General features: G+C 45.5%; 1 protein-coding gene across 6 annotated transcripts in view; it reads right to left on the bottom strand.

Moving 5' to 3' along the window:
• The window catches only part of UACA (uveal autoantigen with coiled-coil domains and ankyrin repeats), a 523,730-nt gene that overhangs the window by 3,791 nt on the left and 493,490 nt on the right, over positions 1–26,449 (bottom strand). For 4 of the 6 annotated variants that reach the window (XM_069624208.1, XM_069624212.1, XM_069624209.1 and 1 more), the window contains 2 exons: positions 2,214–2,366; positions 945–1,010 (listed from right to left, as the gene is read on the bottom strand). In XM_069624208.1, the coding sequence (XP_069480309.1) occupies positions 945–1,010; positions 2,214–2,366 (219 nt within the window). The remainder of the gene's footprint in view (positions 1–944; positions 1,011–2,213; positions 2,367–26,449) is intronic. The other 2 variants (XM_069624210.1, XM_069624213.1) reach the window with 2 other exon arrangements.

Below are 26,449 nucleotides of genomic sequence, written 5' to 3'. Positions count from 1 at the left end.
CAGCTTCCTCTCCAAACTTCACAATTTGGGTTAAGCTAATCTAGGAAATATCTCATGTCGATGAAAAGGGAATAACGAGCTGCCTTCCAGCTCGTCTGGATTTCTGAAGGATTGATAATCTCCAGGCGTGAGGTGGTGCACTCGCAGCCAGCCCGGTTTCCATTCCAATTCATACGACATTATGATCTGGGGGACCTCTGAGGGAGAGGGGATGATGGAAGCGGCCTATCTGTTGCTGGACTCCTCCAATGTGTCAGGTATCCTAAAACACCTGGGGCAGATGGACAGGCTCAGGAACTTGGCGCGAGTGCCCTGCATACCACTTATTTGGCCAGCAGAGTGACCCAAGATGGCTGCATGAAGACTGTAGATGGTATCACACCGCCCCAACCTTCATATTCTATGTGAGCTACATCTAATAACCGATCGGCTACAGTGGTAAACATCCACCGCTTTACCACAAAACTACATGTAAAACAGGATTACAGATGGGAGTGGAGCATGTGCAGACCTCTCTTCAGTGGCTATATAGATGGATGCATTGGAATGAGTGAAATCCAAAGTGGTTTGTTCCTGGACTACCATTTCCCCTAAACTCCCTTTGCCCAACCTAACCAAGACCAACGACTACAACGGGAAGCACTAGGATCCCCGACTCTATAGACGAGAGCAGTCACGTAATCACTGCACCCGGTACTAGTTGAAAGAAACCGAACAAGAAGCTCTAATAGTTCAGGAAGGCCTCCTACAGCTACACATGTAACATCTTCAGGAACTTCGGAACAACGTATCTTGGGTTACCTCCGGCTACCACTGGTCAAGGAACATAACCTCCCACACTAAGTCTTCCGGAGAAGGCGAGCAGAAGACTCCAGGTTTACGCATTAAACAGTGGACAAACTGACAAGCAGCATTACCATTGGACACCGGTCTCCGGCACATACCTGTACAGCGCTTAGAAGGTGCGTTCGATATGTTGCTATCACTTCCTGATGTCGGCGTTCAGCTTCCTGTGTCAGACAGAGAAACAGAGAATTTAGAATAGGAGATAGTGACGTACTTCTCAACACTCCTTTAGTGTAGAAAACCCAGCATTCTACCGTCACAATACCAGAACAGGCGACTCCTCTATCCCTTCATACAAATGTGTTTACGATACCCGGTTTTGGGGCTACTATGCCTCATGCATACTTTATTCAGAAAGTTCGGCATTCACAAAAGTTATTACAAAATAAATCAAAATTCTATCCTGGTTTCACAAACGGTCCTCCAGATCAAAGAGGTAACTGGTGAAGTTTGCATACGTCGAGGGATCTGGGAATAAACCAATAGTATCATGAGCCAATCCGGCAGTACATGACCGGCCTTGGGTGAGAGCACGCTCTTCGCTCGCGGGGCAGGCTGCCAGAAACAGTCACTCGTGGACATGTTCGGTTTACAACAACTCGGTTGAGTCACTGGCCTTTGAAATATAGGAGTCATGCTGTAGGGAGATCTTTCTAGTCTGTGCCTCAAAGGTTTTAAACCCAATTAAATGTGCAAACTTTTAAAATCTATAGAAATGAAAGCACCGTGCGTGTCCACTGCCCCCCTACACCACCTACTGACCTCTGGAAGGTGTCCCCCTCCAACCGAGGAATCCTGTTACTCCTCCATTCTGGGACCCCCAGGAAACAGCCTACGCTGAAAGTGTAGTGCAACCATGCATCAGGACAAATACATCTGTGCACAGCTTTCATGCTAGCATGTGTCACCAAATCCAATGCATTCTGGGAGTCAAGGATAGGTACCGCTATGACATTCCTACATAGCGCAGGCTCTTCGTGGAACATTCAGGGAAACAACCCCAACATTTAGGCAAGGGAACCGTCAGCCATGAACACAGTGAAATGTATGCATAATTATGCGAGAGATTATGTTTGGATGGATAACGTGTGGTTCATTGGCACTCCGGAGCGGATGTTAGGAGAATGTGCGGGCTTCAATGGTCAAGTGTTCATCTCTATTGTAAACTGCAAGAGTGCACGAGTGTGGCCTTGCCAGACATTAATGCTAGCCAGACGACTTATGCCAGAGTGCACTGGAATATGACTGACGGTAGCACAAATGGTGCAAAGACTCGCCCCAAGAGGATAGGACAGGGCGAATTTCCATGGGAGGTGCCTGCCAGTTTCCAACTATGGTCCTAAACTTGCAGTCAAGGGTTTACTTACAGCCAACTGCTGTTGCAGGGTATTCACCTGGCTCTGCAGTGCATCAACCTGCTGGTTCTGTCTCTTTGTGGGGACCCCCGTGGTGTAGGTGAGCTGAGACAGGCCACTCAGCGCCTGCTTGAGGCGTTCTACATCATTAAGAAGTTCGGTAATCTTAAAGAGGAGAAATTGGCAGAATTCAGTTCAGGGCAGAAAACCTCTTGGAAAGTAGAACATGGCGATAGATGGCGGTGAGTGATGAATTACAATTAGCAGCATTCAAAAGCACGTGCATCTGGAAACCGAGTAAATCTGTCACGGGTGGTCAGTCAGGCTCTGGGTTTTACATTATATAAAGGCATTAAGAGCTGCCCAATTCCCGCTGAGCATCCACTGCCCACTATAGGCTGGCTCAGGTGAAATAATTTTCACACTGGAATCATCAAAAAAAGAAGCCACTTACCTGGAAATGTACAAAGTTAGATACTTCAGAATAGCACTAATGGAACAAATCAAATAATCAAACCTCTTGAAACATATACGCAAACTTTTAGAAACTTTGATAACTTTTTATAACTTTAGCTTAGGCTATCTTAGAAAGTGCAACCCTGTCTTAAGCGAGTCTCACAAAGTCAGAGGGGACACTGGGACTCCAGTGAATAAGGGTTAAGGAAGACAAGGTAAGAAAGCAGAATTCAGCGTTAAAAAGGAGCAGAGTCCAGCAGTAACTCTTCAACTTTGCAAGTTGGTAACAGTCGAGTTTACTTTAGCAAGGAAATATGAAGTTTCCCTAGCTGGATTGCCTCAAGGAAACGTGTCACAAGGCAAGGTAGAGCACAATGGGTTGTCCTCCCCAATGTAGTTCAAGGTAGGCCCTGGAGGTGCGCAAGGAGTAGCTGAACGCTGCCTCCAGGAACAATACAACAACGCAGCAAGTCCCAGGTAAGGACCTAGGAGTGGGACAGTACCTTTTCAATGGGGAACACAATGTCACAGGATGGTCCCCAAGATGAGGCAACAGCATACCCCGGTTTGGGTTTCTTAGCCTTGGCGGGTGAAAGAACTTTGGAGGGATCAGATGATGGCACTATAGCAGAGGGACTCCAAGCAGATCTTCACAGCACTGGCTTGTTGGAGCCCTTCACAGGCTTCGGGACAGTGGCGGTTTTCACCCGGCAGACTTCCCTCCGGTTCTCGGTCCTCGACTCGGCTGAGGGGACGTCTAGGAGCGGGAAAGTCACTGCAAGGCCCAGATGGATGCCCACAAGGTTTCAGCTGAAACCGCACTTCACAAGACGATGCACCGCAAAATGGCACCAGTCCCAAAGTATTGGGAGACTGCAGGCCAGGGAGGTCAGAGCTCTTCGAGGGACAGTGCAATATGCAGGCGGTCTGGAGACTGGTTCGAAATTTAGGGTTGGGTCGGCAGTGGTCACTCAACAGCTCTGGTGGGCACTGGAAAGTTGCTGGGGATGTCCTTCTACGAATTCCTCTTCGGATCTTCAGTGCAGTTTTTGACAGAGTTTCAGCTCCAGGACCGATGCCTTTTATGCAGGAAAACATGAGGAGCCCACCAATCACCAGACATGCATTCCTTCAAACTTGGGGGATGGCTGTCCAATGAGGACAGCCAGCGTTCCACCAGAGTTTCAGTCACCTCTCCCACTTCCTGTCCTATCAGTCACTCAGAGGGTCTTGGCAGACTTTCCAAGGGTCCGCCAAAGAAAAGACCCATTCGAGACCTCCCCCAGGCAGGTATAAGGTAAGAAAGGACAAGTTATCAAGAACAGAAGAACAGCCACAATTTTTGGCAAATGGTGACCCTTGCATCCCTTAGCACAGATGCGAAGGCAGCCTGTGACAAAAGTCCACAAAATGTCGTGCAAAAAGGTGGACTTCCAGCAGTCGGTCAAATGAACCTGGAACAGTAACTAAAGGTTAATGGAAAAGGGAAACAATGTTTCCGCTCAGCACTCCACTTAAGGTGGGGTGTGCTGATCTCGAAAAATAAAAAACAGACAGGACAAAAAGGGTCCCCCTTTCCTGCTAGCATGGGATTACACAGAAAAAATAAAAAGGAAGGTCAAGGAGCTCCCAGCGACACTGTAAAGGATGTACTGCAAGAATAAAATGTAGATGCCAGAAAAGATGGAGGTAAGCAGAACTCCGTAAAAAACTATCAAAAACATAAAAAGGGCTTCCATGGTTAGAGTAAAAGAATGAGTGGGTGTGGAAAAAGGTTGCCACTCACTCGAGAGAATCGGTCCACAAATCCAATAGTCCAGCAAAAATGCTGGGGGCTCACAAAGTGGGGAGAACTTCACCCTAAGGGGAAAATCTACCTAACAGAGTGGTAATGATGAGCTGCAATGAGGTCGGAGGATGCAGGGGTAATGAGGGACTGATGAGGATGAGGGATGCGGGGGTAATAATGGATTGCGATCATGGGCGCAATTTTAGGGGGGGGGCATGGGTGTTTGTCCCCCCAACTTTCATGGCACACTATTTTGTCCCCATTCATTTGGCTGGGGCACCTTTTCTTCAGATGTCATGTCCCCCCCAACATTTTCAGCAAAGTGAATCCACTGATTGCGATGAGGGCGCAATGAGGGGCAATAATGGAGGTGAGAACGAGGATAGGGGACGCTGTGGTAGCGGTAATCGCCCTTTTGGTAACCCTTGTATGTTTGTATCTAACATAAGTTTTTTACATATTGATATGCTTCTGCTTGTTCGTAATAATATACATTAAAAGTGTTCTGCTTGGACATATGCTCTGTTTGTAATAATAATATTAAACATTACAAGTGTTCTGCATATTAGTTTGGCCATCTGTTTTTATAACATTAAATATTAAGAAATATTGCTTTATTCGTATTACCATGCTGGCTTGTAATATTGCACATTACGAGTTCTGCTCATTTGTGTGCTTGTAAGCAATACTACACATTATACATGTTCTGCTCATTCATGGGCTTGTGGTAGTTGGTAATATCACACATTCATTATGAGTGCTTATGTTCTGCAAAAGGAAGCTGTGCATTACTTTGCACATAACGAAGGCCCTATTTATATACACTTTGTATGATCACATAGAATAGTTCTGCCCTAGGTAATGAGGGAACTTTGATGAGGTTGACAGAGTCCAGGGTACAGGTAACTAGGAGCAGACGCAGGTGAGGATTGCTAGGTTAATGAGAGGCTGCGATGAGGGTGAAGGACGTGTGGGGCAATGATGGACAGTGAGGAGGATGAGGGATGTCGGAGTAATGGGGGGACTGTGACAGTTTTGCAGGGGGTAATAAGGAACTGTGATGCGGGATGTCAAGGTAATGAGAGACTGCGAGGTTTGCAGGGGTAGTGAGGGAAGGAAGAGGCTAAGGATTGCACAGGGTAATGAGCAACTGATAAGAATGAGGGGATGCTAGGGGTAAGGAGGGACTGATGAGAATGAGTATTTCCGGGTTAGGTGTCCAGCTTAGTAGTAATATTAAACATCATACATGTTTGGCTTGCGTTTATGCTGGCTTGTAATATTACAGAGTGTGCTGCTCATTTGTGTACTTATTCATAATATTTCACAATACAAGTATTCTGCAATATGACACTATGGACATTTCTTTGCACGGGCAGAATGCCCTATTTGCAGGTATCCTTTGAATGTTTGTATATGACATAAAAATTACAAATATTCTTCCGGGGGTAATGAGTGGCTTTGACAAAGATGAGGGAAGCTAGGTAGATTGTAAAGAGGAAGTGTGATATTGAGGGACTGTGGCATGGGTGGGGGTTGCAGGGTAAGGGTAATGAGGAACTGAGAAGTATGAGAAATGCAGTGGTAATGTGGCACTGTGACGAGGGAAGCTAGGTAGAGTGTAAAGAGGAAGTGTGATATTGAGGGACTGTGGCATGGGTGGGGGTTGCAGGGTAAGGGTAATGAGGAACTGAGAAGTATGAGAAATGCAGTGGTAATGTGGCACTGTGACGAGGATGAGGGAAGCTAGGTAGAGTGTAAAGAGGAAGTGTGATATTGAGGGACTGTGGCATGGGTGGGGGTTGCAGGGTAAGGGTAATGAGGAACTGAGAAGTATGAGAAATGCAGTGGTAATGTGGCACTGTGACGAGGATGAGGGAAGCTAGGTAGAGTGTAAAGAGGAAGTGTGATCAGGATGCCACGATATTGAGGGACTGTGGCATGGGTGGGGGTTGCAGGGTAAGGGTATTGAGGAACTGAGAAGTATGAGAAATGCAGTGGTAATGTGGCACTGTGACGAGGATGAGGGAAGCTAGGTAGAGTGCAAAGAGGAAGTGTGATCAGGATGCCACGATATTGAGGGACTGTGGCATGGGTGGGGGTTGCAGGGTAAGGGTAATGAGGAACTGAGAAGTATGAGAAATGCAGTGGTAATGTGGCACTGTGACGAGGATGAGGCCATGCCAGAGTGATGAGGGACTGTGACGTGGATGGGCGATGACAGGGTAGGGTAATGAGGGGCTGACTGGGTGCGGTGGTAATGAGAGCGTGTTTAGAGTATTAGGGATGCACACTGCGTCAGATGGCACAGAAACCACTTCAAGTCATCGAGACAAATCAAGGTTTTTTTAAATTAGCTTTGCGGGGAGGGGGGCCACCCTCTCTCTCGTCTTGCAACAACCCTCCTCCACATCCGTGACTCCCAGTCAGTGCTACCAAATGTTGACCCCTAATGTCTAAACTGTCTTTTCCTAAAGATGGTTCCCTAAATGTGTGTTATCTAAACTCCCTCAGGGACTTCCTAACTCTCCCTACTCTAACCATAGGTTAGTGTTCTAATGGTAAATTAGACAGTGCCTTGTACTTACTCCGTAGGATTCAGGATAGTTTAATCACGTCTGTGTTCACTCCTCCTAGTGCCCACCTCCTCCCTTCGATGTTAGATCTCCCCTCACTCCACTCCTCCTCTTCCCTAATACTCCCCTCCTTCCACTAGTACTGAAACAGCCTTCTTTCGCCCTGCATCATTCCATTCAGATTCACTCCTTACACTAACCTCTACTCGCTCACCACACGCGCGCCCACGCACATTGCAGAACCACCGTCAGACCTAAGCCAATACCTCACCTGCGCCACAAGCCACTGCTCCCTCCTTCATCCTGTTGGTCTATAGCCCAGCCCCAGCCACCAGCTCTGGCCTCACCCAAAAAATCTCTGCATCCTGTCCACCTCCCTTTCCTTACATTGGGTAACTCGCCCAGGCAAATGTGTCCGTCTTCCCCTCCCGGGGTGTGTATATGAAGGGGGAAGTCATCAAAAGTGGGCTTAACCCCGCCCCCTTCTCCACACGGGCTTGACACATTGCAGAGATGGGGGCGTAGGAATTCCAATGTCCCAGTGCATATTTTGGGGTCTGTTCTCACCAGCCCCTCGGATTGAAAGGGCTGTGGAATGTCCCAAAAATTGACTTATATGACAGAGGATAGCAGCCAGCGCACGAGCACCCTCCTGGGCCGCAACCACTGCGATCCTTGATGAAGTTAAGATGGCCGCCGGCCACGTGTGTAGGTCCGTGCCAACACAGAAAAAAGCTGCTCTCTCCTGCTCTCTCTCGTGTCTCCGATGCCGTTCCTCGTCGCCAGTGTTGTATAGGCGGGGCCCCCCCTTGGCCCTCGCCGGCACTCACACACGCACACACATGCGTACAGCAAGGACACACACGGGACGCGTGCTGCCTGCTCAGGTCCCGGCGGCAACTGCCGGGCGGGAACATCTTTATTGAACACGCGCATGCGCGAGCCTCGTTACGGGCCGTGCATGTGCAATACAGCGTAGTCACTATGCAACAAAGAGGATGGTCCCTTTCACTCCCTCTTCATCCCTTGTGGTCTAGGGGATCTCTTGTCGATTGTGCAAGTCTGTCCGCAGAATCTGAGGTTGCGCACCAGTACAGTGCTACGAGATGCATCGCAGGACTGGCAGGACTCTCTCCCTCTCCCTCTTTCTCTGGTAGGTGAGTTGCTGCGATCAGGTCTACCCGAGGCTGTGGCTGTTCTTTGCACCTCTTCTTTCCCATTCAGAGTGTACGGTGCTGCTGTTGGCACTCGTGCGCTTCTGTTGTCTTTATGCCTCAATCGTTGGGTTCTCTGACAGTGAAAACAAAGACTGGAAGTACACAAAGTGGCATGCCTGGAGCGAAGGGTCTGCAAGCTTGCTGCCACACGAAGGGGGCCTGGGGAGACAGGAATGTGGGCCCCAGCTGCTATCATCAAAGTTAGAAGTGGCTCTGGACATCTCTTGATATCCCGCTACCGTTAGCTGAAAGATTCACCCCTTCTTGCCAGGGTTCTGGCCTTGTCACATGGGGTAATGAGGGACTATGACAAGAATACGGGATGCCAGGCTAATGGTATTGCGGGTGTGTGATGGGATGCATTGGTAAGGAGGGACTGTGACAAGGGTGGGAGATGCAGGAATAATGCAGGACTGACGAGGATGAGGGGCGTAATGAGGGACTGTGAAAAGGATGGGTGTTTGCTAGGGAATGAGGGATTGACAGGATGCAGTGGTAATTGGGGAGTGTGACGAGCATGGGGATGCAGGTAATGAGGGAATGTGACAAGGATGGAGGATGTGGGGTAATTAGGGGCTATGACGAGAAGGGGGGTTTCCAGGGGAAGCGTAATGAGGGACTGTGATAAGGATGGGTGATGTGGTTGTGAAGAGGAACGGTGACATGGACGAGGGATGCAGTGGTAAAGAGGGAGTGTGACGAGGATAGGGGATGTGAGGGTAAGGTTAACGAGGTACTGTGGCGAGAAGAGATGTCGTGGTAAAGGTAATGACCCTTTATGGTAACATTTGCATGTTTGTAAAGGATATTACAATTTTAAAGTGTGATAATTCAGTTGCTTTTGCTGGTTCATGGTAATTATCGGCAGTGGCCTGCTTAGTAATATGCTTGTTTATTATATTACAGATTACAAGTGTTCTGCATATTCGTTTACCCATTAATGTGCGTAATATTAAAATTTAAACATTTTCATAGGCTTATGCAAGCTTGTATAATAACACATTGAAAGCAAACTCCTTATTCATATGCTTGCGGTAGTTTCTAAAGTTACACATTCTCTTCGAGAGTTCTCCTGTTCTGCAAAAGGAAGCTATGTGCATTTAATTGCGGATTTATAATGTCCTATTTGTAGGTATTCTTTGGATGCCACTTTGGTCTCTGGCAATGCTGAGGTGGGGCCCCCTGCACGCCTAATTTCTGTGCATTTTTGTTGACCGTGTTGATCTCCCACTTCCGTATTCTTTTCCATGCTTCGTGTCCCGCCTCCTCCCCCGATTGGCTCATAGAATCCCATTAATAGTATAGCACTAGGGCAGCCCTTTGCATGTAGCAGCCGGGCGGCTCGATAGTGTCTGCTGGTGTCAGCAGGGCAAGCAGCCACCCTCTAACATAAACCAAACCTAAACTACCAACTAACTAACCCTCAATCGCTCAGTGACACATAACCAAACACACCCACTGTGCCCCATCACCTAGCTCATTCTCCACACTGAGCTCAAGGGAAATGACCAGCAGTGCTCCCACCTGAGACCCAGGTTGCAGTGTCAAGCTCCTACCATTCCCTCTAACAGCTAACACTTCCCTACTGCAACTGCATTCAATGAAGTGGTTGCAAAGGAATAATTCCACCCGTGAACAAGCAGTAGCAACCGGCTGCAGTACCCAGACGCACTAACGGGGAACAGACTGCCGTCACCCAGCACCAACGCATAAGGTAGGTGCAATTCTCACACAATCACACTGGTACCAATAACAACTTTAGCATTCACCCACCATACAACACAACCAGGGGAAAGAACACTACCAACCACTCACACCCATTACCGGCACTAGAAAATCCACTGTGAAGACAAACTATTTAAAAAACTGATTATATTGTGAAACCTAGGCCTCTCTCCCACTATACAGGATTCTCTATTCTAGGTGTTGTAGTACTGCCTGCCATTCTGTGAAACCTAGGCCTTTCCCCCATTATCCAGGTGTCTCAAATCTAGGTGTATTTGATTACTGCCTGCCATTCTGTGAAACCTAGGCCTTTCTCCCGTTATCTAGGTGTCTCTAATCTAGGTGTATTTGATTACTACCTGCCATTCTGTGAAACCTAGGCCTTTTCTCCCATTATCTAGTTGTCCCAAATCTAGGTGCCACGATTACATTTACTGTTATTGCAGTTACTGTTATTCTATTACCTTTCTCCCTTTATCCAGGTGTCCCAAATCCAGGTGCTGCTATCGCATCTACTTTTACTGCATTTATTGTTGTACCCCCGCATTAGGCCCTTTCTCCCTCTATCCAGGTGTCCCAAATCTAGGTGCTACTATCGCATCTACTGTTACTGCATTTACTGTTGTGCCCCGTGTTTGCCTTTTTCTCCCTCTATCCAGGTGTCCTAAATGTAGCCGCTGCTATTGTATTAATTCTCACTACATCTGCTGCCATCCTAGTCTTAGGTGCATCGACCCAGATACCTTCTGTCCTAACACTCTGTATCTGCAGTTACTCTCCGAGCCCCCCACATCCCTCACCTGCTGCATTACTTCATCCCACAACCATGACTGACTTGTCCAGCCTGACGGCGATACCACGACAACCAAGACCACCTCTCTGCCCCCACAACCCTGGCCCCTCTGCACCACCGCCACCCAAACAAAAATGCACCCCACCCGGCTCATGTCCTTCATACTAGCTCCTTCATTCGCGAACCTCCCCTGCATGCCACTTCATCCCGCCATCTCCGACCTCTGTACTCAAACACCCAAACACTCTGACCCCCTATCGCAACCCCCCCCCAAACACCATACCCCCTGTAACTCTATGATTAGAGGAGCGCTCTGGTGAACCAAATACCACCCACCCCCTACCCACTTCCCACACACCTCAGCCCATCCACCCCTCCCGCCCTCTCCGTCCCCTACAACTCCCTACACCCCGCGCAATTTCCAACTCACAGGCCAGAGGATCTCTTTGGCGCTCCAAACACGAGCCCCCGGCGCTACTCCCCCATATCACTACCCCAACATTGGTGTGGTCAGACATGAACAAGGCCCACCCCACCTGCCACTCCCAGTCTCCACCTCTTTCAACACAACCTCTCGCCCAATACACCTAAACCCAAAGCTCGCCCGAGACACAAACCACACTCAACTCGCCTGACCCCACAAACCGCATGTGCACCACTCACCATCCACCCTCCCTCCCCTAATCCACACCACCACATCTCACGAATACCTACCACTGCCCGCCTACTTTTCCCGCTCCCCATCGACCTGACCCACTCACCCGGCCCCCCTCAAAGAGCAGTTGTGTCCAAAGCCCCCACTACCACCCTTCGGTCAGCCTCAGCAACACAGACTGTTCCGATCACACCTTGCATCGCAACGACTGACACCTTACCCACCGCCTCTCAATCCACCCAAGCCCTCCCAGCCACGAGCGGCAGGAAAACAGCAACAACTCATGAGGTCACATGCGTCCTTTTCAATGCTTGCTCCGTGGCGAGAAACAGACACAGAATCTTTGACCTCCTGTCCTCTGACAATCCTAACCTAATTTTCATCACTGAAACTTGGTTTTCTGATGATTTTGCACCAGTCGCTTACAAGGTTTTCCCCACAGGCTACTCGCTTATCTCCCGCAACAGACCTTCCATAGGTGGCGGAGTAGCCATCCTCTATAAACCTCATTTCTCCATCTCACTCACCGAAAGCCAGCCATGCAATGCTAACTGTGAAACCCTTCTAGTGAAGCTCTTTATTGTCAATACTCACAACTTCCTACTCATATACAGAACCCCCCCTTGATATGACAGACATTTTGCCAACAATCTCTGTGACTCACTAGCTACCATTCAGGTAAACCACCCAACACTCACTACTGTGGGACTTCAATGTCTGGTTTGATGTGCCAAACAACTCCATGACCCAACCCCTGGTTGTAGAGACACTCAACCTCTACCGACAAACCACAGCAACCCACTCTGGAGCTCACACCCTTGATTCAATCTTCAGTTCCAATGACCTTGTCTCTGTATCTAGTCCCAAACCGCTCATCTGGACAGACCACTCTGCCATCCCTTTCTCTGTCCACACTCCCCATCCCCCCCCCCACCGACCATAGGCTCAGCCTGCCCACACACATGATCACAAATGATGGAACAAAGTCAAGGTACACCCTGACCTAGCTGAAGCCCTGTTACAGTCTCCCAGCACCGCCGACCTCAGATAGACCATTAACCATCGGATCCTTCGATTCCTGGCTTGAAGAATCACTGCTTCCCCTCTCACGTCCTCACGCCCCACAGCCTGTCGCAAAGGACCGTCCCCCAAATGGTTCACGCCCCACCTGAAGACCTACAAAAGCCAAAATAACTCTTGAGCGCAAATGGCGAACATCTAAAACCCCTCTCAACAGATCTGTGCTCTCCCGCTACCTCCGTAATTACAAATCCGGGACATGAAATGCCAAAAAGGCCTATTACAATAAGCAAATCTTGAACTCTCACAACAGCAGCAAAGAGCTCCACAGGATCATCTCTGAATTCGTGAAACCCTCCTGCACCACAGCCCTGACCACACCCTCGCAAACACTCTGCGACTCTCTCTCATTGCATTCCTACAACAGATCACTAGAAAGGATGGCAACCCTTAATAGCAAACTTTCTACCCTCACCCCCTGACCCACACCTGCCCCTCCTGACTCCACTGCTCCGACTCCCGCAATGCCATCTTTCGACTCTTGCAACCCCATCTCGAGAGACGAGTTCCTAGTTCCTTGATCTTCTATCTGGCAGCCGACACTCTGGATCCCCCCCTTCATCCCTGCCCAGCCTCTCTTCTCAAAGAAATATTCTCCTCCACATGTGCAGGAGAACAAGCCAAAGTCCATACTAAATGGCTCCATCAGCTCTGGCATCTTTCCAAAGGCCTTTAAAATAGTGCATGTCAAACCTCTTCTGAAAAAGGCATCCTTCGACCCGCTTGAGCCTAAGAATTACAGGCCGATTTCCAAAACCGGATTCCTGGCGAAAGTCATTGACCACGCTGCATACTCTTAGCTCAACCGTTTTGTAGAATCCAAAAATCTACTCAACCCTGCTCAATCAGGCTTCAGGCCGCACCATGGAACTGAAACCGTACGATCCTCGACTACACGACTCGGAGCACCATCACTGCCGAACCCGGCCACAGAACGGCTACCCAGCCCACTGGCACCCACACATGGGAGGACCAGCTCACTGCACCTTGAAGCTCACTCAATTGGCCTTGAAAAAGACTTAGGTTGAAACGCGCGTCGGCTGTGTAACATCATCATGTTATAAATGTCACCTTTTATCCAATGATGTCTTTCATTGGTGCTGACTAAGGAATAAAACAACCTCATGTTTCACAGCAAAACTTGACTCCTCCATTATCTGAGAAAGCTGCTACCAGCAATCACCGGACTAGCTAATCCTACCAGCGCCTCACAGGACCAGAGTTTTTCAAACCCCACAAATCTTCTAAAAAATCAGGAACCCCGAAGTTGGTCCCTTGACAAACTAGGACTCAAGCTGAGGGTCTAACACAATCAACCATTGAATAAGAGGTGCGTAGGAGTGAGGGAGTCCCGTCTTTCAAAAACTCCACCCATGCTAAAACTGGAACTGAAACCACACTGAACTCGATCTGGGATGATCTCAAGCTCACGGCAGAGTCGGAGGGTTGTGCAGCGCTGGATCTCCTTGACTTGTCAGCCACCTTTGACACCGTTAACCATTCTATCCTCCTTGACCGACTCCACTCTACGAATCCGAGGCTCGGCTCTCAAATGGATTGCCTGAATACTCAACAGGAAACAAATCACAATCTTCTCCCCTTTTCTGTGAACTGCTCGCATCGTGAACACTGGAGTACCACATGGCACCTGCCTCTCTGCTCTACTTTACAACCTCTATCGGACCACTCTACCAGGGATTATCCGCGCACACAACTTCACCTGCTACAACTACGCTGACGATACCGAAATTATCCTGAGAATTCCCAAAACAAGCTTCAACCCACGACCCGACCTTGAAGCTTGCCTCAGAGACATTGACCGGTGGATGACAAGAAACCATCTCCTTCTGAACCTAGATAAAAATGAGATCATGGTGTGCGACAACACTGCCCTTCTCCCGCAACCACTCCCATGGCCTCCCCTCCCTTGGCACCCCCCTCAAAATTCCGAAATAGTCAAAAACCTTGGCTGCACTATGACTCAAGCTTAACCCTCTCCCATTAGATCAATAATGTATCAACATCCTGTCACTACCACCTCAAGCTCCTAAAACGCATTTTCCCTTACGTCATCTACCCCAACGGACTCGTCAGTATTATGTCCACTGTTATGTCGAGATTGGACTATGGCAACTCCTTAAATATATGGTACACAACATACCAATTTAAACTCCAAAGAGCCCAAAACGTTGCCCCCCCAACTGCTTATTGCACTGGGACACAGGGATCACATCTCCTCGCTCTCTGCACCCTTCACTTGCTCCCTGGGCCACTTTCAAAATCCTATGCATTACCCACCGTGCAGTGCACAGAACTGGCCCAACACGCCTACAAGAGAAGATTACACCCTACCACCCATCACAAACCCTAAGGTCAAGCACTGCCCTCTTACTAGTGATTCTAGTCTTCAATTCAAGCAGGATTGGAGGGTTTACCTACTCAACCTTGGCTCCAACTCTGTGGAACTCACTCCCTCCTCACATTCGACACACCCAAGACTACATGGCCTTCCGTAAAGCTCTAAAAAACTGGATTTTTCCATAAACCATGATTAGAACCGTCTAAGGCTGCCGAAACTCACCAAAATTCTAGACTCACGAGTTAAATAACATTAAATTGGGAGGATTCTAGAATGGCAGGCTATGGAGTAGCAGCTTGGCTCAACAGCTCTTGGACCTCTCCCTGAAGATATTTACAAGACATTATTATGAATTCTAAAAAAAAGATTGCTGAGGCTGAAAACCCTGCCTCAAAGAAACCTAAGCAGGTTGGGGAAGTGGAAGATACCCCAAGCATCCAGGATATCTACAAAATCCTTCTCCAGGTGGCCCAGGATGTCTGTGAAGTCAAGGTCACTTTGGCTGATCTTAATTCGAAAACAGGACAGCTTGATGGCAGAGTGACTGCTTTAGAAAAATCATCTTCATCTATGAGCACTGAAATTGCGGGCAGCTTTCAGGCTTACAACTTGAAGACAGATTTGCAGAAGGAGAAAGAAATGCGCTTCGGGCTGGAAATGAGGCTGAGGGCTAAAAACATTCATGGTGTGGATGAATCGCTTGATAAGGAGGATTTAACATCACTGGTCATTCAAGTATTCAGAGTCAGCTTTAATTGTGATCCGATATCTCCTACGGACATTGATAATGCCTACAGAATTGGTAAAGACAAGGGACCTAAAGCAAGACACATCCTTGGGACTTTTCAAAATCAAAAATCAAAGGATTGTTTAATAACTGCTGCCAGACTGAAAGGGAAAACCAATTTTGAAGGTAAACCGGTTTTTATTTACCCAGACTTTCCCAGGAAAATCTTATTAATGAGGAAATAATTTCGGGGTGCTAAAGATTTGGCAAGACCGCTTCATTTGAAGGCCTTTTTGAATAAACAATGTTTTCATTGTTATACTGCCAGATGGGGAAAAGAGCACTCCTGATCCTGCACAAGCCATGCACTAGCTGGAGCAACTAAAGATGGATTAATCACTTGTTGCCCCCAATCAATCATCTTCTTCCCTCCCCCATTAGCCCTATTTGGAGTTATTTTTTGTTTTCAAAACGTTTGGTTTATTTTGATTATATTGCTACATTAAAATGGCGCCGATGAAAACATTCAGTTGGTATTCAAATGTGCATTGGAACTTCTTCCCTGCTCAACTAATGCATCACCGCTGGAAATACGAACGTTTGTTCATACCTTCTGTGGCATCTCTGTCGATAGCGTACTATAAGGTCCGCTTGAGTAAAGGACCCTCAGGAACTGTGTCAGCTGACCCAGACTGGATACGTGAGGTTACACTGAGACATGACGGACCCACTGCGGCAGAGTAATGGACGCTGCAACCAATGATGACGACACAACTACAGGGTCCATTCATTCCTGCACAAGCAGCTGATTTTAGTTACCAGCAATCGCGGGAGCCTTTACGCTAAGGATTGATAACTTGGAACTGTTTATACACAAATTGGATTTCGATGTACTGCTCTTTGCTTTACCAGGCTTTAAGCAATGACATTGATTTATACCCTGCATCGTACCTTGCACCTGTGACGTCAGATAAACGTGTTCTATGCCCGATACATTTGAGCTGTTACTGGCCCTACCACAATCTTCTGCTTGTCTAGAGAGCGACTATGGCCGCGCCTGGATCCCTCTTTTTTTGTACAGGGGGAAATAGCTATGACAGGGATGGTTTTGTGAGTTGGGCGGGCCGGACACGTGCCAGTTATGTGCTTATGCTGCCCCACACACGCTTACGTATCTCACTGTGTAACTTTCTACTGGGGTCATTTCATCAATTGTGGTGATTGCACAGAGGGGACCAGCAACTTGTGCACTTCAATCCCTTCTGTGCAATTTATGTTGTGTTGTTTGCACCACCAGGTTTTGTGATTACATGCACACCCTGGTTTCCATGTATTATTTACACGTTTATAATGTATTCCGTGGAAATCCGATAACTTTGAACAGGTGCTAAAGGTTGGCAGGATTCCATCGGATTCCTATGCGTTGAAGCAAACATGACAATTAGGCGATGGTCTTTATCTATAATGTGTCGTCAGACATAAAAGATGGGGGAGGTGGAGAGGTACTTTTGTTCCATGCCGCAGCTCAGACTGCCAAATGCTGCAAATCCTCTGGAGTTGTAAAGCAGGTTTAAAACACACAAATAAACCTTTAACAACTGCCATTTACACGTTTTGCTAGTCCGCAGGATTCGAAAACGACTGCCTAAGTATGCCTGAGCTGGTGCATATTGTGTAGCTGCGTGGACTTCCCCTGTGTGCACAAGTCCCTGTGATATTGTATGTGTTTACATGCATGAGCATAGGTCTGCCTGCATTTTCTTTTTCTCTGGGCCTTATGCCTTGCATGTTCTGTTCAATATAATATCTGAATGTATAAGCAACCAGTGCCCGTCTCACTGCACTCCTGAGCAGGTGTATTCTGCCAGTGTGAACGCCCTCATTTTGCCCCATGTGGCCACGCCCTCCTAAGAATGTGTATCTGCTATATTAACTAACAACATCTACGGTGTGCAGCAGCCCAGATGTTAGCGGTTTGTATCAGCCTATGAGCACCGGCTGGGCAGACCTCCTTTTTCATTTATCAATGTCTCGATGTCTTGCAGACACAGTTCCTGATCTCAGATCAAGGTTGGGACTTCTGTGGTATTGGCCATTTGCATTGTCAAGTTATTCTACTCGAAATAGAATGGGGCCAGGAAAGGTATAATAAATATAGTAAAGTGATAATGTGGTGGCAAGGAAGACACAATTGTGCCTTAAGGAGGAAATACGAGTACCGTTATCTACCTTGCATTTGCTGCTCTGCTCCTTAATGGCTGTAACAATGTTCCTATGGATAATTTAATTTGATGACCTGGATTGGGATGAACTTGTGGTTCAGTCTGATTATTGAACATTGGCATGATATCAGTGGCAATGGAATGGGATTGTAATGCACATTTGTTTTTCTATATTAGAAAATCTCTTTTTCTGATCTGTCATCTTTCCTTCTTTCTTTTCACTATATTCGCCCCTTTTATCTATATCTTTTGTTTTCTTAGAGTCATCTGTGTCTCGCTCTTTAGATGGATTACCACATGTCTCTTTGACTCTTGTTGAACAGTCTATTTATGGATTCTTTAGGGTAATTTGGGTAATTTGTTTACTTTGTGATGTGGACACGAATAATGCTGGTCTCCAGATATTCTGAGTGCTTAATTCAGGAGTACATGATTTCACATTTCCATTGAGTCCTTTAAGTTATTCTACAAATGTCTTTTACTTTAGAGAAAGTCTTTAACTTACTTGACTTGGTCTTACTCTTACTATTGAATGTTTTCACTGTGCAGGGGTGTTGGGGGATTTTTATTTTCATGTACAGTGGTGCATGTAAGACTGGGATTTAAATGTTACTTTTTACTGTTTCTGACTTGTTATTTATCTTAATTTTGGATTTACCAGTTCTTATGCTTAGAGGTTTTTATTGTTATGTTTTTTCAATTTCAAAGTTTACTTGGGATTTGGGAGAGGTCTTTCATTTTGATGTTTTTTCTTACATTCACTAGGCTGAATAGTCTTTTTGGTTTTGACTGTTCTAGCATTGGTTTTATAATTTTTCTTTTTTGTTAGTTTATTTTTCGTTTGTGTTTCTGTTTTTAACATTGATTTTGACATGATGGCCTTGAGACCAACTGGTAAGGCTAATGAGAACTTTTGTGTCGTTTCTTGGAATGTCAATGGGGTTAATAATGCCCTTAAGAGAAAGAAAGTGTTTGCAATTCTGAATGATTTGAAAACTGATATTTGCTTCATGCAAGAAACTCATTCTGTCTGATGAGCTTTCAAAGTTAAAAAGGATTGCGTTGATTTGGCCTTTGGCTCCTCATTCTCGTCAAGATCTAGGGGAGTAGCCATTCTAGTTCGCAAAAAGCTACCTATTAAAATCTTGAGAAATTGTACTGAGAAGGATGGAAGAATGATAGCTTTATTGGGGGATTCAGGGGGAGCAGATGACTCTTTGTAATATATACGCTCCCACAGTAGACAATGGCTCTATTTTTAGAATAGTAGCCCAGACTCTCTTGGATTTGAATTCTCCCAACATCATTCTTGTAGGGGATTTTAATACTATTATTAATCCATTGTTAGATAGGAGTCATGTCAGAAAATTGAACATCAGGCTCTTTTGTCATTGTTGGAAGAGCACAATTTGAAAGATAATTGGTGCCTTGTCCATCCAGATAGTCGTGAATACAGTTTCTTTTCTGGTGCTCATAATATGTATTCACGTTTAGACATGCTATTGACTGGCGGGGAAGTGACGGAAATTTTTGTTGCCTGTGATAAAAGGAACATTTTAGTGAGTGATCACGGCACTGTGTCGAGGCACTTGAAATTCAAACATTTTCACAGATCCTTCTCTTGGAAATTAAATACTTCCATTTTGATGGATGATGACATTTTGGAGAAGATTAAATCTGAGGCAAATTTTTTTATTGTAGAGAACCGATTTGATGAGGTTAGTGTACAAAATACATGGGAGGCTTTCAAGTGTTGTATGCGTGGGATTTGTTTGGGGTTATTGAGTGGTAAAAAAAGAAAGAGGAGAGTACTAGATTGGAACTTGAAGGGAAAATTAGTGCAAAATCTAGGGAATTGATGATTGACCCGTCCAATTCAGCTAAATTGACACTATTGAAGAAGCTTAAAAGAGAAATGAATGATATTTTATCATTGAGGGCAGAACAAAGCTTATTTTATTCTCATTGTACTTACTTTGAAAAAGGTGAGAAATGCAATAGGTGGCTCAAATACAGATTGAAACAGAAGATGTCGGAGGCCACTATTGCTTCCATAGTAGATACTGATGGTGTGATTACATCTGACCCACATAAAACAAATTTGGTTTTCCATGACTTCTATGTGGATTTATTTCACAATGAGGCAGGAGTTAATGGTATTGGGAGAGATTTTTTTGGTAATCTTGAGCTTCCAAAAATTTCAGACGTTGAATGTCAGCTTCTTTCAGCAGACCTTACGGTTGATGAAGTGAAAACTGCAATTTCTAGACTGTTGGTAAATCTCCTGGTCCTGATCGACTTCCTTGTGAATTTTAAAAGATTCTTCCAGAATCAGCTCTCGAACTTTTACGGGATATGTTCATTGCTAGTAAATCGTCAAGGATGCTGCCTGACAGCACCAGACATGCCTCTATATCTGTGTTTTTGAAGAAGGGGAAAGATGGCAACTTTCCGGAGAACTACCGCCCTATCAATCTCATCAATATTGATAATAAAAGTTTGGCTAAAGTTTTGGCTTTGTGATTGGAAACCTTTCTTCCAAAATTGATTGGTATAGAACAATCTGGTTTTATGAGCAATAGACGCACATGTAGTAATATTAGACAATTGTTTCACACTATTGAGAGGGCAAATGAGATTGATTGTGATGCTTCCGTCTTCTCCCTCGACGCAGAGAAAGCATTTGACCGGCTTAATTGGAATTATTTGTTTTCAGTTTTGAAGGAAATTAATCTTGGGATAGAGTTTATCTCATGGATTGAGCTTTTATACTCCAATCAGACAGCTGATGTCAATACAAATGGAATTAAGTCGGAAAGCTTTGTTTTGGAAAGGGGAACTCGCCAGGGATGGCTGTTTTTCTCCGCCTTTGTTTATTCTGGCGATTGAACCTTTGGCTGTCTCTCTGAAAAATGATCCTGGTTTGGATGGAGTGAGTTGCTGGGGTATTACACAGAAAACATGGTTTTATGCGGATGATCTTTTGTTGGTTCTTAGGAATTTGGATGATTCTCTCTCCTGTTTGATGCAAATTTTGCGGGAGTTTTACGCATCCTCAGGATACAAAGTGAACTGGTTAAAGTCCGAGTTTTTGCCCCTTTCATTTCGTTGTGATAAATCTTTGGTGACCGGATTGGGATTTAAATGGTGTGATTTACGACTGCAGTATTTAGGCATCTGGTTGACGCCCTCAGTTATGAATATTGTTGATGAGAATATGTGTGAGATTACCCAGGAATGTAGAATGGATCTTAGAAGGTGGACGCTTCTTAATTTGTCATTATGGGGTAAGGTGAACGGCCTTAAGATGAATTTGGCTCCTAATGTTAATTTTGTGACGAGTATGCTGCCTTTGAAAATCAGTAAGCGCTATTCGAAAGATTTAGACCGTCTCATACAAGATTTTTTGTGGGACAAGAAACCCCAGAGACTTAGCATTTGGAAACTGCAACTTCCAGTTCACGAAGGTGGACTGGGGGTTCCGAACTTTAAGGCATATCATTTGGCCTTTTCTTCACACTCATTAATTCATTAATTCCCTTTTTGAGTGTAAATCCAGATCGTTGGGCTTTGGCGGAATCTATTGCCTTTGGTCCACTTGGACTGGAGGCGTTATTAACTAATTCTAAGGATAAAGGATATAGATCATTTGTAACGGCATCTTTACTCACTGCTTGGAGCGAGTTGTTGGCACTTCTAGGTAAGGATGCTTTCAGGTGTTTACGAGCATCCATTTGGCTGAATCCTAGGATCAGGGACAACAACAAAACCATTTTTTGGCCTGATTGGTTTCTTGCTGGTATTAAACTAATTGGTGATCTTGGGAGGGATGGTAGATGGATGTCTGCAAATGAATTGAGGGAGAGGTGGGATTTTTGGAATCTGACGGACTCGGCTTATAGACGATTGAAGAGGTCAATAGCCGAAGTTGATTGGACTAATATTGTGGACTTGAATAGTTTTCTTGCAACACCTGAGAAGAATGGAGGTGGTTTAGCAAGTAGGATATATAAATTGATTGTGTCAAATTATCGTAATAATAATGCACTGCGGAATGTTTGGAGTATGAAGAACGGCTCCGAAATCGTACCTGATTGCTGGCAAAATATTTGTAAGAATGTTTCCTTATGTTCTTTGAACTTAGGCGAAAGGACACCAACTCAAAATTCTTAATCGTGTTTATTGGTGTCCAGAGAAGCTAAAAATTAGAGATATGATAGATAGTGATGAATGTTGGGGTTGTATGCATGCAGTTGGTTCATTGGAACATATGTTGTGGAGTTGTGTCAGGGTTTCTGGTCTGAAGTTTGTGACGTTTGTATTCAAATTTCCGGTTCGGGATCCCAATTTAGATTTCAAGACAATGAAATTAGGTGATGACTGAGATTTGTGATCTCAGCTCTTCCCACAAAAAGTGGCTTTTTAGGGGAGCCATTGTGGCCAAACGCTTGATACTTCAGGACTGGAAGAGCAGGATTTCTCCTTCATTTGATGATTGGACAGAGGAAATGCACAAACTCTCAAGGACTGAAAAGTTGATTTATAAACTGAATGCTAATGGTCTTTTTATGACAAGATATGGGGGAAATTTAATTATCTTTTTTGAAAGGTTTTTCTTTTTTTTTCCCTTTTTCCTTTGTTTTTCGATGAGTGAATTTTTATACATCTTGTTATGAATTTGTGTGGTATTTTGCTTATATTGTAAATATTCTGTAAATAAATTAAAAAAATAACATTAAATTGGAAAGTAATTACAGTCATCCAACAAGAATTAGGAACTGTGAGGCCACAGTTGGAAGTCTTAGTGTCCCTACAGGCTCTAGATTATGCATCTGCTGACTCTACGCTTCCCGATACTACTACACAGGCCTAGCAGCCATTAAGTTGATCATACCCACTCACTCCCAACCTTGCCCGACTACATACCAAAGATACGAACCCACCCAAGGTAATAAAACAACTGGGCTCTACAATGCCTCTGTTCAGCTTGTCCTTTAGCACCACTGCCTCGGTAGGACTAGGTTGCTGCGAGATGTCCTGACCTACAACCAGTATCCCACCAAGACCTACCCTGTAACCCACCATAAACCACAACCAGAGACCCAGAAAATGGGCTCCCTGACAGTGCTGAGCCCAAGAATAATGATCCTCTGACCGTGCAAATCATAACTTACTCCGGTGCAACCCGTGCATCTACCTCAGAGTCCCGCTACCATGGAACATGAGGACGATCACTGCCAGCTCATCCAGACCCAGAAAGTAACAAGGAACAGTGGGCTCCTAAGAATAAATCATCCACTCCAGACACTCACCTCTCCTACCACTATGCTCACTCTTCACTTTACACCAGCAAACAATAGCGCACAGTTATACCCCTCGGTCATTTTCGTACTAAATGTACACATCCGAACAATTCTCCATGAACACCTCAACAACCTGTTACAAAGCAGCTATACGCCCATGGAGAAAAAAAAATGGCCTAGCTGCACACAAACGTCCTACACAGGCCTCATGCTGCCAGAATGCAGTCTCAGAGACCAACCACCTGACTGCACACATTTGACTGATCTCTCAATACCACCGCACATAGTGTTAGGATGCAGCCACCACCACGCTGAGTGAACCCAAGCACCGTATCCTACCCTACTCTCTCGACAGACCTGAACTACGGTCCGCAAGAGCGTTCAACCCACAAGTGCTTTGAGATCATACCATTGATATATAGGGTGCTATATAAATGCCAAATAACAAATTACATTAAGGGTTACACATTTCAGCCTATTCATAAGCTTCAGATGGTTTGTAATATTACATGTTACCAGTTTTGTGCTTATTCATGTGCTTATATTAGCTTGTTTGTGTGCTTCCGAATGTTTGCAATATTAGACTTTATGAACATTGTCAACATCCAAAATATAAAAACAAAAAAATAAAAATAAAATAGAAATCCCTACATTTCCATTTTTCTACAAATTCATCTCTCTGGTTTGGCTATTTGAACTTGAAAACATATTTTGAGGGATAAACAACTTCTTGCCCAACTATGTGTACCACAAATTTCCAAAATCAAAAGAAAAAAAAAATCAGAAATCTGATTCTAATATTTCCATTCCTATAGGGCGACCTTTATGATAAAATGAAAAGATGCCTTTTCACATCTTCTCAGAACCTTTGATCACCTTTATGAAATCTTACCAAATGTAGCATGCCCAATTGGATCTGTCAGGTACAGTAGCTTGCCAAACGTGGTGAAAAAATTTGCTTTCACAAGTCTCAAAGACCTTCAACAGATGTTGACAGGCAGAAGTCAAGGAAGAAAACCTTTGCTTGTTAACATCTGATGAAGGTCTTTGAATGGGCCATCCACTTTACTCAGATCTTTTGGACAATAGAAGTGGAGTCACCCAGTGCCACACTAGAACAACAGGTTGATACTCTTCCAGGATTGACGGATGCTTGGAGAGATGAGTCCCCTCGCACATCCCTTAAGGCAGGGGTGGGGGGGGGATCTCCTCTGTCGAGCGAAATGGTAAACCTGACATTTTTTTTTTTTTTAACAGAAGAGAGAATCCGTAAGGCTGCAAGAGGAAAAGCCCCGGGCCCAAACATGATTCATGCAGACGTTTTTAAGCTTTTTTTGTGACTGGTGGGTTCATCTCCTTACAGTTGTCTTTCTATATTTTGTCAATAGTTGAGTATACCAAACTTCGTGAAATTCTACTAGCATGCCCCTTTACAAGAAAAGGTGCCTTAAATGAGGTGTCATCATACAGACCGTTCAGCCTCATCGATATAGACTGTATTCCTTTGCTGCAAAATCAACTTCGGAAGCTACGTCTTTGAAGCAATGCTATTGCTTTAAGAAAATCTATATTTGCTGAAGGGAAGCGCGGAGTACTGAGCCGAGTCCAGTCACTCATGAAAAGGCTCTGAGACTGACTGGTCTTGGTATTCCTCTGCTGCCAAATCAAGTTCGGAAGCTACATCTTTGAAGCAACGCTACCGCTTTAAGAAAATCTATATTTGCTGCCGGGAGGCGCATCCAGTCACTCGCCCGTCAACCGACTGAAACAGAGTGACTAGACTGCGGCATGGTAACAGAACGGTGGACAGTTGAGGAGCGATGTTAAAAAAAGCATCAAAGCAGGACACAGGAGACACTGCTGAGCGCTAAAAGCCTCCGCAGCGCAAGAATTCTTCTGGAGGGACGCAGTGCCAGAGAACCCAGCGGAGAGGCAGACATCAGTGTAGAGAAAAAAGGTCCACCAGAAAGCCCACCGGGCCAGATGCCAGGTAGGAGCATTGCACTGATGGCCCCTACATTGGGAGTGTCTCGCTATCCCCTTCCCCCTAATCTTTCCTACCTACCATACACGTTCCCAGCTTGGTCCTGCTGGCAAAAGCACTTGCTCCATTCAAACAAGGCGTTGCGCAAGGTTTTCCCCCCAAAAAATAGTGCTCTCGTTCTGGAAGGCCTCGACATGGTAAGAACAGAAGCTGCCAGTGCAGATGAGATGAAGAGGTGTCTGCATCGAAAAAACTAAAAGTACCAGTTGTGAGGAACAAGACCCACAATACAGATCTCCCGGCATGTTGCCCTCCTGAGGGGTTTCTGGAGCCGCCTCCTGGAGAGCCAGTATGTAACGAACACGTTCATAATACCCAGAGCATTCTAATAAATCAAAACAACAGACTTCTTCAGTAGTCACTGCATCCAATTCGGAGATGCCTGGGATGCTGCCTTTTACAGCACAAGCTTGTGCGTCAATAGACTAGATGAGGAGCCCCCTGGAGGCAATCGGGGGTGGCGCTGGGGGAGGTCCTTCCAAACAATAGAGATCAATCCAATGAAGAGAAAATTACGTGGTGGGATCAGAAACTGAAATGCTGAAAAACAATCCAAAACGATGGCACACATCAGAAATTAAATGATCCAGGTTTTCTGCTGTGCCAACCAATGGAATTGTCCTTTTTCAAGTGTCACAACTCAGCAAAATCTAAACCTATCCCACAAACCATTCAGGGACCTAATTTCAAAGTCACCTTGGTGAAACCCTCATTATTGAAATGGAGGGGGAACACCCCATCCTAATCCTGGAACAAAAAGATCAGATGCCTCTTCTGGATCAGAAGGTATAAACCTAAATCTAGGCCATAGTAGTAGCGTTCAGAATGCGACTACTATGACGAGGGAATCAGCACGGAAGCTGAAAGATTTCTAATTATCAGAAGGCTCACTAGGGGTGGATGCACAAACTACAAACATATCTGCACTCAGAATGCCTCGAAATAATTATACCACATGAGTCCAATGCGGTGGCACTGCGATGGACGGAACCTAGCACGGAACGTGTGGATACTCAGACAGTGAACATCCGAAGGAATGAAGAAGAAATGGGAGACTTGCGAACATTGGCGAGACTGGAGCAAAGCATATCTATTGCAACATCGGACAGCGGCCTGTATCTGGACCCAGCCAAGGGAACAAACATGGAAAACACATACCCACTGTTTGCAAAAAAGAGGAAGAGGAAAACTACAGCGCCTAATCTAAACACACCAAGTTCAAAACAGAAAACGAGAGGCAACTACTCCAGGAGTTTCATTAAGAAATTGTCCCCACCATTGAGGGAAAAAAACATTTATGGA

Source organism: Ambystoma mexicanum, chromosome 11 (genome assembly GCF_040938575.1).
Source record: "Ambystoma mexicanum isolate Mex_15411 chromosome 11, UKY_AmexF1_1, whole genome shotgun sequence".
In the NCBI taxonomy this organism is placed as follows: domain Eukaryota; kingdom Metazoa; phylum Chordata; class Amphibia; order Caudata; family Ambystomatidae; genus Ambystoma; species Ambystoma mexicanum.
Note: the sequence above shows the minus strand (reverse complement) of the source record. Positions and strands in the feature narration are given on the sequence as shown.